At 62.4% G+C, this 15,217-nt stretch overlaps 1 protein-coding gene across 1 annotated transcript in view; it reads right to left on the bottom strand.

The window, feature by feature from the left end:
- Positions 1 to 5,808: 5,808 nt before the first annotated feature.
- Positions 5,809 to 15,217, bottom strand: part of MUC5AC (mucin 5AC, oligomeric mucus/gel-forming) — a 47,199-nt gene continuing 37,790 nt past the window's right edge. The window contains 21 exon segments of the mRNA XM_074012537.1: positions 5,809 to 6,010; positions 6,013 to 6,244; positions 6,246 to 6,492; positions 7,006 to 7,120; positions 7,211 to 7,286; positions 7,490 to 7,609; positions 7,805 to 7,903; positions 7,994 to 8,116; positions 8,681 to 8,718; positions 8,990 to 9,091; positions 9,354 to 9,525; positions 10,063 to 10,094; positions 10,249 to 10,352; positions 10,468 to 10,582; positions 10,976 to 11,154; positions 11,808 to 12,045; positions 12,408 to 12,591; positions 12,726 to 12,976; positions 13,419 to 13,593; positions 14,108 to 14,307; positions 14,570 to 15,165. Coding sequence (XP_073868638.1) covers positions 5,952 to 6,010; positions 6,013 to 6,244; positions 6,246 to 6,492; positions 7,006 to 7,120; positions 7,211 to 7,286; positions 7,490 to 7,609; positions 7,805 to 7,903; positions 7,994 to 8,116; positions 8,681 to 8,718; positions 8,990 to 9,091; positions 9,354 to 9,525; positions 10,063 to 10,094; positions 10,249 to 10,352; positions 10,468 to 10,582; positions 10,976 to 11,154; positions 11,808 to 12,045; positions 12,408 to 12,591; positions 12,726 to 12,976; positions 13,419 to 13,593; positions 14,108 to 14,307; positions 14,570 to 15,165 — 3,457 coding nt within the window. The 3' untranslated portion in view covers positions 5,809 to 5,951.

Genomic DNA, 15,217 nt, shown 5'->3' with positions numbered 1-15,217 from the left:
TGGGTGTGACCTCCGGCTGGGTTTTATGAGCGTTGAGAAAGCCCCAGGGTGAGTGAGAGGCAGCAGGATTTGAGGCAGACCTCGAGGTGCCTCTGCTGGGACCTCCAAAGCCCCCCGCACGCAGCCTGGCCCGGCCACCTTTCCATCCGCCCCTGCTGGCCCACCTTGGTCCAGCCACCCTGGCCGGAGGCTCCCTCGCAGCCCCGCGCCACACGCACTGACTGTCTGTCCCGTCATCCCCGGCCCCACACGCACCCCGGGCTCCCGCGGCCTCTGGTCAGCACACCCACGGTTCTAGCCCCAATATCTTGAACTCTCCTTTTCTGCTTTCGGGTGCCCTGTGGCTCCAGCGTGTGGTGCCTTCCACCAGGTAACCTCGTCTGCTCTGCTCACTGTGAGGGCCGGGCTCCATCCCTGGGCTCTGGGCGTGAACAATCAGCCCCCAGACCCTGCAGGCCTCCCGGCAGATGCTCAGGCGCCGACAGCCCTGCACACTGCTCCTGCAACACGGCGAGGCCCCAGGGACACGGGCACCTCACCGGCCCCTCAGTGGGTCTCTTTGGCCTGCGTGGGCCGGTCCACACAGCACGGCGGCCGGAAGCCACTGTGACCTGGGGGGAGGGGTGCTTTCCCTGCGATGGTTGCTGGCAAGCCCTCCTGGGTGGCAGGGCACTGCACTCTTTGCTCATCCCTTTCCAAATCCACCTGGATATTTGAGGACCTTTTTCACTCCGGGTAGATTCTACAATGAGTTTGCCAACTTCCTCTAAAGCTCTCACCAGCTGCCGTCAGCCTGGGGGAGCCACGCCTGTGTGTGCAACGCCCCTTCCCTCTCTGAGTCCTCCTCTGCATCCCTCCAGCCCGCTGCTGGAGACGTGGGTATTCACCGCGCAGCTTCAACACAGCCGGGGACGTGGTCGTTTTCCGGTGGTGGTCCAGCGTGTGGAAGAGCGGCGCTGACTTCAGGCCGCTCTAGCCAGGGCTCTGTGGGGCTGTCCCGTCGGCGCCCGCGGCTCCTCTGTTGGTTCAATTGGATTCTCTACATAGGGGGTTATCTCTTCTGCAGTCTTTTGTCCCCCACAAGGCTGCCCCTGGGTCAGACACGTTCCGGGTCCTGCCTAGGGACATTCAGGCACACAGTCGGTACCCGTCCTGAACTCAGGCACACCTGGGGGCAGGATGCGTGTCCAGCGTCCAGCAGGAGCTGTGCCCAGGTGAGTGGCCAGCCCCGGGGCAGCTGCCTTGCTTCTCCACGCTGGCCCCAGCCTCCTTAAAATCATCCTCAGGTCTCTCTGTTCCCAGGGCTTCAGCTGGCATCCCTGACACTGCAGCGTCCATCTCTCTGCGCCTGGGCCAGGCAGGTGCCCTGGATCTCTGGTTGCTCCGAGAAGTCACCCTGCTGCCCGGAGCTCAGAGCTGCTGCCTGGGATGCCCCAGGACGTGGCCGACCGCAGGGACCCACCCTGCTGCCCGGAGCTCAGAGCTGCTGCCTGGGACACCCCAGGACATGTCCGACCACGGGTATCCGGCTCCCGAGGAGCCCTGTGTGCCGCCATGCTGGGGAGAGCTGGGAGGGGGCTGAGAGCACGGCCTACCCTCCGTGGTCACGGGCCCCTGAGCCCTGCCTCTCTGTCCATCTTGCTCCTCATGGCCGGGAGCCTCCCAGGTCCCCTCATCTGGGCAGAAGCCGGCCCCAGTATGGGCCCGGATATGGACCCCTGGACACATGGTGGGACACCACTTCTCCATCAGCCTGGGGGAAGTTTTGGCTCCTGGAGGGGGGCCCAGAGTCATGAGCATCCAGCCTTGACATGACGCCTCCGCTAAGGCCATACTCCAGGTGGCCTCCTGGCACAGGAGCATGGGGGGCGGGGCAGGGGCCACCCAGGCCAGCCCTGGCCTCTTCCCGCTTACGTCCAGGAGTGGGGAGCAAGGGCAGGCTGGCAGCTGCCAAGGTGTTGGGGGCCACGCCCAGCTCTGTGGCTCTTTCCGGAATGGTGACTTGCATAACCAGGGCCAGGGGCTGTGGCGACCGGGGCGGGGGGTGCGGCAGGGAGGCGACTGCTTTCTCCCAGGGACCTGCTATCCGGTTACCTCCGGCCACTCTGTCGTGTTCCAGGCAGGGAGGGCCGGGCGGGAAGCCGTGGGGCCAAGCTAACCCCAGGAGGTGGAGAATTAGTCAGCAGTGCCCACCCCACCCTGAGAGGAATTGGCAGCTTTCTAGGATACCTGATCCACCCTGGGCACAGTGGTGCTGGTTAGGGTGCCCTGCAGCTGTGAGGTCAGGGGGTCAGCTGAGCGCTGGATCCGATGGTTCTTGGAGCGGGAGCTCCCGGGCTGTGCTTCCTGCCTGGCTGCCAAGGGGATACGGGTCGAGGCTGGGGAGCCCCCTCTACCCCACCTGCTCACCCCAGGAGTCAGGCTTGGAGGCAGCCCCACTGCCCAGCTGTCTGGGAGCACACACTGGGCCAGGGCAGGTGGGTAGCTGGGGAACTGGACCTGGGGGGTCCTGGGCACCCCAGCCCCGAGACCTTTCAGAGTAACCCCCAGATGTGAGCCGAGGCTGGAGCCACGGAGGCCTCACTGCCTGCCAATGGATCAAAAATCCTGGTGCAGGGACTGGGCCGGCCTTGCCCTCCGACCTCCCAGTACCTGCAGACGTGGCCCACGGGCAGGAGGGACTCTGGGACCGACCCGGCCTCTTCACAGGGCCAGGCACAAAGTGGTGGGAGGGGCCGCGGCCCTCTGGCCCAGCCCAAGCCCTTCAGGCCGCCATGTGCCTGTAAGCCATGAGGGGTGTCCTCAGCCTCCCAGGGCCATGGGCCAGCCTTGAGGGATGTGGGCCGAGTCCCGGGACGCCCCTGGCTCTGCGGTGCCTGGAGCCTGGGCCTGAGCGGGCAGGTGCCGGGGCTGACTGTGCTGCCACCTCGTGGCGACTGCGGGGAGCGCGACTGCACGCCTGAGAATGGAAGGTCGGTCGGTTCCCCAGACCCCACCCCGCCGCCGGGCCTGGGGCCTGAAACCGAGGCAGGGACAGGTTGGAGCAATGGGCGCGGCCGAAGTCCAAGAGGGCTGGGAAAAGCGCCTACCCAGACACGGACGCGAGGCCGGGCCCCTACGTCCACCTTGCTGATGGTGAACCCCCTGCCAGCCCCTCAGCCACTCCACACCACGCCCAGGGTGCACAAGTCCCTGAGGCCCTCTCTCGCCCAGAGGGACACTGAGGCCACCTGAAGCCATGGGAGGCCCAGGGAGGACCCTGAGCCCAGAAAGTCACCGCCTCCGCTCTGGGCGCAGCTTCCCACCTACCTGTCCCACCATCAGGCGTGGAGGGCTCCAGACGTTCCTGGGCCTTCCTGTGTGCGCCACAGGCCTAGCCAGGGCTGACCACAGCCCTCCCTTTCTTTCCGCCGTCCTGTGCTGGCCCTGTCTAGGCAGTGGGCTCCCCAGCCCCGCTAGGCTCAGCCTGGGCTCTTCCAGACCCCTCTGCCCACTCCTGGGATGTGGAGCCAGTGCTGCCCGCTCTCCTGGCGCGGCTGTGTGCCCGAGGCAGGGCCCAGTCAGTGTCCTGGGGGATCTGCGGGCTCCCTGGAGCCCTCCAAGGAGAGACTGCTGGGCATCAGGAACATGGAGGCTCCGGGGAGGGGTGGCGGTGGTCAGAAAGAACTAAGAGAGAGACAAGCTTCCAGGGCCCAGCCCACCCTCTGCAGAGCGTCCGGCACCCTCTGTGGGGTTGCTGACCTCCCGCTTGCCTGCAGATACACTCAGGAGTGTGCACACCCCAAGCTCAGCCCCGTGATGGCACGTCTAGGAACTGCGCAGAGATGGAACCCCCCATCCCAGAATGCCTCCATCAGCAGGGGCAGCCTTCCCGTGTCAGAGGCCCTCGCCTGGGCCATGAGGTGCCCTGGATGCCCGGGCTGGCCCCATTCCCTGCTGACTCCCTCCCTTATGCATTCATTCATCACTCATTCACTCACTCACTCATTCATTTGCTCACTGATTCACTCATTAACTCACTCATTCACTCATTAACTCACTAATTCCCTTATTCACTCACTAATTCACTCACTCCCTTTCACTCATTCACTCACTCATTCACTCCTTCATTCATTCACTTATTCATTCACTCACTCATTCACTCATTCATTCACTCACTCATTCACTCACTCATTCACTCATTCATTCACTCATTCACTCATTCATTCACTAATTCCCTTATTCACTCACTAATTCACTCACTCCCTCATTCACTCACTCATTCACTCACTCATTCATTCACTCACTCACTCATTCACTCACTCATTCACTCCTTCATTCACTCATTCACACACTCATTCATTCACTCACTCACTTATTCACTCATTCATTCACTCATTAACTCATTCACTCATTCATTCACTAATTCTCTTATTCACTCACTAATTCACTCACTCCCTCATTTGCTCACTCATTCATTCACTCATTCACTCACTCATTCACTCACTCATTCACTCACTCACTTATTCACTCATTCATTCACTCATTCACCCCTCATTCATTCACTCATTCACTCACTCATTCATTCACTCACTCATTCTCTCATTCACTCATTCATTCGCTCATTCATTTACTCATTCACTCACTCATGCACTCACTTATTTACTCATTCACTCATTTGCTCACTCATTCACTCATTCATTCACTCATTCACTCATCATTCACTCATTTGCTTACTCATTTGCTCGCTCACTCATTCACTCATTCATTCACTCATTTGCTCACTCATTCAGTCACTCATTCACTCATTCACTCACTCCTTCACTCATTCATTCATTCACTCAGTCATTCACTCATTTGCTCACTCATCCACTCATTCACTTATTCATTCGCTCATTCCCTATTTGCTTACTCATTTGCTCATTCACTCATTCACTCATTTACTTACTCACTCACTTATTCACTTACTCATTCACTCACTCATTTTCTCACTCATTCATTCAGTCTCTCACTCATTCACTCACATATTCATTCACTCACATTCACTCACATTCACTCATTCACTTACTCATTCACTCATTCACTCACTCATTCACTCATTCACTCACTCATTCACTTACTCATTCACTCATTTGCTCACTCATTCACTCACTCATTTGCTCACTCGTTCACTCATTCATTCATTCACTTATTCACTCAGTCTCTCATTCATTCACATATTCGTTCACTCACATTCACTCACATTCACTCACTCATCCACTTATTCATTCACTCACTCATTTGCTCACTCATTCACTTACTCATTTGCTCACGCATTCACTCACTCATTCACTCATTCACTTTCTCATTCACTAACTCATTCATTCACTCATTCACTCAGTCACTCATTCAGTCACATATTCGTTCACATTCACTCACTCACATTCACTAACATGCACTCACTCATTCACTCACACATGCACTCACTCATTCACTCACACATTCACTCACTTATTCACTCACTCATTTATTCACTCATTCATTCTCTCATTCTCATTCACTCACTCTCTGTGTTCTGACAGATGCATCCTGGACTCTAGACTGCAGCCAAGCCCTCAATGACCTCTGCAGAGTGGTGGTCTCTTCATGGGGCAGATCCAAGCTCTGGCCTCTCCTCTCTGAGCAGATGGACACTGTCCCACCCAGCCCACAGAGGCAGCAGGGCTGCCCAGTGCTGGGTGGTTGGCCTGAGGTGTGCACCCCCTGGAGCCCAGGTCTATCTCCACCTGTTCCTGGGTTTTATGAACAAGCTCAAAAAATGTACAGTCCACAAATTGCAAAATGCTCAAGTGTATTTATGCAACAGATTGGCCATGTCCTGAGGAGGGGAGTGCAGGCTGAGGGCTGAGGTAGGAGTGAGGCTTTTCCTCCTGCAGCCACTGGGCAGCCTATCACCACATCCAAGCATCATTGCTGAGACCCTCAGGTGACACTCAAGTCCTGAGAACAGCAGACTGGACACATGGCCAGAGGAGCCCCACCGGCCCTGGGCTGGTCCTGAGAGGTGGCTGCAGGCGGGGCGGGTAAGGGCCCCTCCTCCAGGCAGTGGGTGACTCACAGCCCACACCCTCCACAAGAAAGCGGGCGTGGACAGTGTGTTCAAAGCTGCAGCCGCCTGGATGAGGGCACAAGTTCCACTGGCCTTGGAAGCCGAACTCGGAGGACATATGGGAGGTTCTCCTTGGGGGTCAGGAGGGCGGCGGTGCTGGTCAGTGGACGGGGGACACCCGGGTGCCTCTCTCCCAGCTCCCACTCCCCGCCTCCTGGCTCTGCTCGGGTCCCATCTCCTCCGAGTGCTGGGTGTCGCCCGGCGCGGGGCACCGCCGGCCCATGCAGCCGCACTGTTCCACCTCGGTGAAGCTGAAGGTCCGGCTGGAGCCGTCGGCGCAGTGCAGGGTCACATTCCTCAGCGAGGTCCGCAGCTCCTGGCAGCACTGGCACCTGTGCTCCACCATGTTGCCCTCGAACGAGTACCTGTGGGCAGGGACTGCTCAGCACCTCCTGCTGAAGCTGGCACCGTGCGGAGCTCCGGCCGGTCCCACCAGCTGCCAGGACCATCCCAGCCTCGTGCTGCAAGCTGGCACCGTGCGGAGCTCCGGGCGGCCCCATCGTGTTCCCTACTCCTGGAGGCGTGCTGCCAGTGTCTGACAACCAGCTCTCATTTGCCAGTTCCCCAGGCGCCAACAGTCCCACCAGGGCTGACTCCAGCTCCGTGCTGATGGGAGGGAGGGAGACTCAGGGCAGCTGCAGCAAGTTACCGACGGAGCTCAGTAAACAGAGGCGCGTGATGCCGACACAGGCTCTGGGACTGTGGTCGCCCCAGCCCCACCCTCGCCATCTCAGGACCCTTTTCCCACCTCACCCTCAGAGCCCTTTCCCTGGCCCCTCATGGTCCTGCCCCTCATCTCTCTGGTACCCAGAGCCCCGGGGGCCTCGACTGCACCCCACAGTCAATTGCGTCTCCCTGCCCACTGCCCAGGCACGTACATGGAAGAGCTGTCCCCACAGTTCCCCCGGCAGTAAGCCAGGCGCACGGGCTCCGAGGAGTTGCAGCCCTGCTGCTGGATGATCTGGCTCCTATGGTACACAGCACAGGTCGACTCTGGGGAGGAACACAGGGTTTAGGACCAGCCCAGCTGCTCCTGGACTTCTGAGGGTGGAGCCCACCCTGCCCAGCAGGCTCGGCACTTACGGTTCTGGTACTGGGGTGGGAGCGGGGGCGGCGGGCAGAAGCGACAGCAGCCGTCCTTGCTCATGCGGGCCTCATCCTGTGCCAACAGAAGGGTGCCCTCAGTGTCGAGGCGCTCGGCGGCCCCGGCAGAAGTGGGGGACGGGGACATGGGGCCAGGCTTGGGAGTGGACAGCCCCAAGCAGGAGAGAGTGTCTGCTGGCGCTGCAGCGATGATCACAGCCCCCCAAACCCATCTGGGGCTGAAGCCGCCTTGGCTGGGGCAGGGGTCCTGGACCTCACCAGAGAACAGCTGAGCGGGGGGCACGCCTTCTTCGTGGTGACCACCACGAGCCCGTCCAAGTGCTTCTCACACTCATAGGTGACACAGTGGTTCCCGGGGTCTGACCAGGTCTCGCCGGGCTGGAGGGAGGCCAGGCCCCGGGGTGAGTGACCCTCCCTCCATCTGTCCGTCTATCTGCACCCCAGCCTGTGGGCTTCCAGAGGGTCCCCAGCCTCTGCCAGACGCATGCCTGGCTCCGGGGGGTAACGACAGGTCTCCAAATGCCTCAGTACTCCCAGACCCTGCCCTTCTTCTTTGTGGCAGCCGCTACTCACGTAGAAGAGGTGGGCGGAGCTCCCGCTGGTGTTGGTGACACAGGCGACCTGCACACAAGTGCCACAGCACTGCCCGCTCTGCTCCTGGTACTCAAAGCCCTGTGGGAGGGATGGGCATGTGGCCGGAGTCCAGAGGACCACTGCCCTCCAGGGGCCGGGAGGGGGTAGGGGCAGGGCAGGGGCACTCACCACAGGGCAGTGTGAGTTGCAGATCTGGGTCTCACAACTGACCACAAACGTGTCCGACAGGGGGCCGCCAGGCAGCTCACACCTGCAGGTTTCGCACAGGCTGGAGGAGACCACGGCGCCGGGCTGGGAAGAGCCAGGGCAGCAGACACTCTGCTGAGGGCCCATGAGCTTGGGCCCTGAGGAGACCCGCCCCTGCCTCCTCACTGGTTTGCTGCCCCCACCTTCCCAGACATCCGCCTCCAGGCCGCTTCCTATCAGGCTGACTTGCACCCCTGGGGTGACTCTTGGTGGCACCTCCTGGTACAGAGGCCACAGCCCAGGGTCCCCATCCCTAGGGCGGAGCCCCACGTTGCACCCCCATGGATGGGGGCCACTTGCTCAGCCAGCTCAGAGCCATGGGATCCAAGGCTGGCTGTGCTGTGGTGCCAGGAGAGGCAAAGCCCCCCGGAGCCCCCGGAGCCCCCCGGAGCCCCCGGAGCCAGGCAGCCCAGGGTGTAGACGTCCACACTTCCGGGGCCTGGGACCGACCTCAGGCCTCAGCCACACTTAATAGTGGACTGTGTCCACAGACACTAAAGTCCCTGGCCCCAGCGGGGGTTGGCAGGTGCTCCGAAGTCTACCTGGGCCCTAGGGTCAGCAGGAAGCTCCGTCCCTGTGGCTGCGGGGTCTGGGCTCTGCGGCTCTTACCTGGTACAAGGTCCCGTTGATGCTGCACTCTGTCCAGTCTGCCCAGGAGAAGACAAGCAGCTGCACCCCCTGCCACCCGTCCTCCCCTCACCCTCGGCATGCCCGCCCCTGCAGCCTCCTGGGCGCCTCATTCCCAGGCTCGCCACTGGGGTTTGTCCAGCCTTGTCCCTGTGGAAGGCTCAGTCCGGAGCCACAGACTGGCAGTGGACAAGCCGCAGCGGCATCTGGTTATCTGGTTATGGCCCCCCAAAATCCCGGGTGGAGACCCCAGCCCACGGCCCACGACAAGGTCTGGTCCAGGATACTCACTGCACTTTTGGACCGGGCAGCAGTCCCCCTCCTCGTAGGTCGGGATCGCATGGGCACCCTCGGGACAGTCCACGGGTGCAGGGCAGTGGCTGGTGTTGCAGGCTGCGGGGGCGGAGGGAGGCAATTGGGAGTCTGTCCCCTGCCCCCGCCCAAAGGCCCACCCCCGGGGTCTCCAGGATTGCGGACTGCCCAGACAGCCCGCTGGGGGGTCTTCCGGATGAGGCTGTTGCAGGAGCGGAGAAGGGGGCACCCTCATAGGCACTGCCCCCAGGTGCGTGCCCCAAGGCAGCAGCAAAGGCCGGGCCGAGTGGGCTCCGGGTCACCTGCCTGCCACGCCGTGCCCCCCACCCAGCGAAGGGCTTACCGCAGTTGTACTGGGGGCAGCACTGGCTGGCCTGTGGGGCTGCAGGCACAGGCACGAAGCCGGGCAGGGGGCAGGCAGGGGGCAGCGGGCAGAGCTTGGGTTGGCAGCTCAGCGTCCACGTGGCCGCCTCACACGTGCACTCCTGGCAGTCCCTGCCGACGGTGTGGCCCACCTGTGAGGAAGAGGCCTGAGGTCCAGCATCCACAGTGGCTCCACCCAGGGGCGCAGCAGCTAGGCCGGCTCATGCAGTGTGGAGGCCGTGCGGCCTGCAGCTGAGGACCCCGCAGGAGTAGAGCTTCTAAAGTGCGGGGTGGGCCAAGCATGGGCAGGAAGCTCTGCAAGGTGGGCAGGCTGTGGGGTGATTGGCCTGTGCCCCCCACCTCACACTGCCTCAGTCTCGGCCGGGCAGAAGGGGGTCCCAAGGAAGGGAAGAGTATGGCCAGCCTTGGGGCCGGCACCCACACAGCAACACCAGGACAGAGGCCCCGGCACGGTCCCCAGTGCGGACAGAGTGGGTACCTGGGAAGGGAGATCCCCAAGTCTTTCGGGGAGCCTGGGCCTCCCACAGCCCTTTCCCTGGGCCTCTGGCACAGAGAGGACACCCCGTCCCCTGAGCCCCCTCTGACCATTTCTGGGGCTAGTGTTTCCAGAGCCTCCCTCCTCAGGCTCTTGGACGCCAGTGCCCTCTTGGGCCACACCTCCCGCTCACCTTCACCGGCTCTCCGTGGGGCCCCAGACACCCTGGAAGGAGAGAGATCTGAGGTCACGGGGGGTCAGCCACCACGACAGGGGCGAGGGGCAGGGTCCCGCGTTGGGGCCGGGCAGACCCCAGGACCTGGCCGACAGTCACAGGCCCAGTCCTGCCACCCCACCAGCCCCAGCCTGGGGCACGTACTGGGGCAGCCCGTGGGCACGCAGACTTGGGCACTGGTGCTGAAGAGGGTCATGCCCTCCGGACAGAAGCAGCCTTCGGTGATGGGGCCGGCCTCCGGCAGGGCCCTGTGGAGAGCATAGGGTTGGTGGATGTCGTTTTTCCCTCCAGGTGGGAAGGGCCCCAGCCTGGGAGTGGGAGACGCAGCAGGAGGCTGGGGTCCGGGTGGCTGCAGTGGCCCACGGCAGGGCCAGGAGGGACGGCGCCTACCCGAGGCTGGCGCTGTCGTTCCCGTAGCAGTAGGAGGGGTTGCTTGGGCCGCACGGCTGGTACACCTTGTCGGCTGGGCAGGTGAATTCTGTGGGGAGGGGAAGCCACACCTGAGAGGGAGGGAGGAAGGGAGGGAGGGAGGGAGGAAGGGAGGGAGGGAGGGAGGGAGGGAGGGAGGGAGGGAGGGCACCCACCCCGAACAACGCGGGCCGCTGGGCACCAACATCTTCTCCAGAGCTGCCCGCAGCCACCCGTGGGTCTGGGCCTGGCCACGGCCTGCCACACCCTAGGGCCCCACCACAGGCTCCCCGATGTGGACGCCCTCCTTTCTCTCCAGGGAACCGGGAGCACTCTGTCCTGGGGCTGACCCCTCCTCCTCCAGGTCCCACCCTGACTGCCCGAGCCCACCCTGAGGGTCTGCCTGGCGTACCTGTGCCCCTCACAAGCGACTTGGGACCCTGAGGACAGTGGGGGCACTCACGGCACATGTGGTTGGTCTGGCCTCTCCAGTCGATGCAGATGTCTTGGGACGCGCAGAGCGCCGCGTACAGCTCCAGGCTGGAGCACACCGTGTCCAGGTCGGTCTTGTGGCACTGGTCGAAAGTGCAGCCCTCATAGAATGGCAGTGGGGGGATCACGGCATGGCACGGCTCAAAGACCCTGTAGGAGGGATGCGTGGAGTGCTGGGTGCAGCCTCTCCGGCCACCTGCTGTTCCATGTCAGGCTCCCAGGCTTCAGGGCAGTCCCCAGGCGAGGTGAGTCCCTGAGCAGCCGCTGGTGTGCGGCCGCCCTCCTGTCTGTGCCCGGAAAGCCTCGTTCCACATATTCTGTGGGCTTGGGGGCCGGGGTTGGGGTTCCAGATGGCATCATACACTTATTTCTGCAAGTTCTTCTTCCTGGGCCCCCCACTGCCGCCCTGCAAACCTGGGAGCTGCCTGGGGGTGGTGACCGATGCCCCCGTCCATACGCCTAAGCCAGCAGGGAGCCTCAGAGACCGCTTGGCCCAGCCAGCCCTTGGCAGCATTCCAGCCATGACCACCCCTCCCTGGCACCCACCCCTCCCAGTACCTGCCCCTCCCCGGCACCCGCCCCTCCCCGGCACCCGCCCCTCCCCGGCACCCGCCCCTCCCCGGCACCCACTCCTCCCCAGCACCCACCCCTCCCCAGCACCTGCCCCTCCTTGGCCTGTGGCACCAGCAGCTCTTGTTTCCTCTCAGGAGGCCCCTGAAAACGTACCTCTTCCCCGCCAGCCCTTGGAAGGGTGGGGTTGGGGCGGCCACGCTGACCCTCCCTCCCTTGCACCCAAGTCTCACTTGCTCAGAATCAGCCGGCAGATGGACGATGGCGGGCACGGAGCAGGGGGGGTGGTAGGCCCAAACGTGGTGGACCCAACTGTCGTGGGCCCGACCGTGGTGGGCAGCGGGCGAGGCCCGTGGCAGGCTGGCTGGTTGGGGATGCTGACGTTCCAGAGGCCAGACATCTCAGAGCAGGAAGCGACCACCGTGCCCCCAGGCGTGCGGCACTCATCCTTCAGGTCGTTGGTGCAAGTGCCTGGACAGATGCGGTGGGGGTCAGGCTGCTGGACAGCAGAGCCAGGCGGCCCCAGTCCACATGGGGCTCAGCACCCCCAGCTGGGGGACAGGACCCTGGCATCTCAGGGTCACACCTTGGTGGACCGCAGTGGACCCTGCCTGTGCCTCACTGTCCCCCAAGAACAACCCTGGGGCAGTCCCCATGGCACCGGGGAGCTGCAGGTACGGGCAGGTGTAGGCCTCATGCGTGTGGCCTGCGCTCGGCAGAGCAGCCAGAAAGCAGAGACACCAGCACGCGCAGCACGTGGCGGCCTCGCCCCCTGCCCAGTACCCCCTGCCCCCGTGAATGCCAGACGATGCCTGGGAGCCCTGTGGCCTCACCGCACTGGCCCTCGGTGTTGTTGGCAAACTTGCTGAAGGGCACCTCCACCGAGAAGATGAGGCCGGAGAACATGACCTGGACGCCCAGTGCCGGGATGGTCGCGTACATCTTGATGCCGATGCGCGAGACCACGATGCCGTTTTTCCGGAAGCCGGGGCTGACTACCTTGTTGTTGAAGATGATCTGGACGCGGGGCGCAGTCGACGGGAAGATAGAAGGTGGGCGGGCGGGCGGGCGGGCGGTCAGCCACTGCTCAGGCTCTAGCCAGGAAAGCCACGTCCCCCACCCTCTACCCAGCACACCGGGCGCACCCCCACCTCATTGGTCATCGCCCCGTGGACTGACTTGCGGGTCAGCACCACGCGGTCCTGCTGGTACTCCAGGATGATGGACTTCGGGCAGGAAAGCCCATCCTCCGCGCCACAGAAGTCGTTGTCCACCAGCACGCGGAAGTGGCCATACACGGGCACGATCTGCTGCACCAGCACGTACGTGCAGTTGTCCAGGAAGGTGTAGTAGGTGCCGTCAAAGGTGATGTAGTGGGGATCACCCCAGCCGCTGCACACACCTGCCAGGCCCCAGGGGCAGCCTTATGGGATGGTGGCACCATGGCCCCGGGGTTTTCTCACAACAGGTCACATCTGTCCCTGACCCCCCACCGTCTCCCCTCACAGGGCGCACGAGACCCTCCACATCATCAGAACACACGTGACCAGCGACTGCACAGAGCTCCATCCAGCGGACGCTTGACAAGGCTGGAGCAAGGCAGGGACAGACCCCTCCACCTTCTCCAGCCAGGCTGCTCCGAGGCTCACAGGGATTCACTCCGCACCCCTAAGTGGGGAGGCTCGGCCCCGTGCATCCCCACCTCGATGATGGGAAATCCTTCCTGCTGTCCCACCTGATTCCTTTCTGCTTCAGCCAAGCCCCCTCCTCTGCCCCACCCCTTTCCACCTGGGTAGGGAGTGGCTGCCCCAGCTGCCCCGGCTCCCGCCTGGTGCTCCACTCACACTGGCACTGGTAGTGATAGCAGCAGCCGTCCTGGTCGGCCACCTTCAGGGCCGGGTAGCCATTGGCACAGGTGGGTTTCTCCACCCTCGGGCACGTTCGCGGGCGCAGGGAGATGATGTTGTTGCCCTCACAGGTGGCCTCGGAGCAGTTGGGCGTGGCCCAGGTCTCACCTTTCTGCAGAAGCACAGAGAGCTGCAGGTCCGGCCTCTCCCGCTCTCCAGGGCACCCCTTGGTTCTTGAGGTCACAGTCCCGAGAGTCCCATGTGGGGACAGGGGAGGGTGGCTGTGCCCCAGTCTCCTTCCCGCCCCTTCCTCAGCACCCACCCCAGACACCGAGCTGGCCCGGGGCAGGGGTCTCTGGTGTGAGAGTTGCTCCTCCCTGGCTCTGCCACACTTCCTGGCTGTGCAGCCGCGGCCACAGCCTCATCCCGCTGCTCTGGCCCTGGCTGGCCTCAGCACAGCCTCAGCCTTGGGCCCCACACACCCAGTGCCTAGAAATCACGTGTCTGGGAAGTCCAGGGGGATCAGAGACCCTGGGCTATAGCACAGCCCTCTCCTGATGGCCAGGCTGCCTCCACTAGGGCCAGTGACCTTCTCAAGACCTTGCAGCTGAAGCCTAATTGCAAAGACATTCAAGTTCCCTGCAGTGGCCCCTGAGCCTTCAGAAGGGTGAGAAGCAGGGGGTTACCTTTCTGGGGGGAACTGCATTTGGGCATCCCAGCTCAGTGACGGGCTCAGAGGTGGATGTCCAAGGGGACGTGGCTGGGGCAGGAGGCAGCGTGGTGGATGGACAGTCACTGCCAACTCCTCTGACCACTTGGCAGTCCTGGCTGCACAGGGCATAATAGCAGTGGCCGGCAAGGTCTCTGTGGCGGTATATGGTGGATCCTACAGGAGGAAGGGACACGATAGCCTTTAGTGGAGCCCTGCTCAAAGAAGAGGCACAAACCCCTCTGTGGGCCAGAGGGGCACTATCTACCACCTGTGTAATGGGAACAAACTTCAGAGAATGCCAGCAGCCACTCTGTGACAATGAGCCTGTGCCACAAAGAGCAGAGACTCCTCTCATCTCCATCACAGCTTGGCATTCCTGGATGAAAAACTGACCAGGGTGAGCTCAGAAACAATTGCACCAGAAACACTCACGAACCCATGGGGTAGAGCCGGCCAGTTACGTTGCAGAAGCAGGTTGGGGTGGAGTAAGCCACAGAGCTGGAGGCCACAGAGCTGGATGCCACGGAGCTGGATGCCACAGAGGTGGATGCCACGGAGGTAGACAGGGAAGGATACAGGGTATTGGTAGAAGTCCCATATGGGGTCACAGCAGTCACTGGGCAGCCTTTGGGGATCTCGCAGCAGAGCACGCGCACCTCGTAGTTGAGGCACATCTTGAAGGGTCCCTGCTGGTCCTGGTTCCGGCACACCAGGCCCTCTTCGCGGCTGCACTGCACCACCTGGCCCAGGTGTTCGATGCTCACCTCCGGGTGGCTCGCGGCTCGGCACTGGAGCCTGGTGATCTCCTCAGGTTGGCGGCAGATTTTTTCCCCACTCCTGATGATGTTGTTGTAGGTTTCCTCATCTCCGCCGTGGGGTCCAGGGGACGGGAAGTCCACGTCGAACCACTTGGTCCAGGTGCACTGGGGATGACAGTCACTGGTAACTGGTTGAGGGTGGGTTGTCTTGGATACAGAAACATGGCTTGTGCTGGTCTTTGAAACAGAGGTTGTGCTGGTGGTGGGAACAGGGCTGGGAATAGTTCCAGGACTGGAGGGTGTGCTGGTTGTAGGAGCAGAGGTTG

Source organism: Macaca fascicularis, chromosome 14 (assembly GCF_037993035.2).
Source record: "Macaca fascicularis isolate 582-1 chromosome 14, T2T-MFA8v1.1".
NCBI lineage: Eukaryota > Metazoa > Chordata > Mammalia > Primates > Cercopithecidae > Macaca > Macaca fascicularis.
This window is presented reverse-complemented; position numbering and strand designations above follow the sequence as displayed.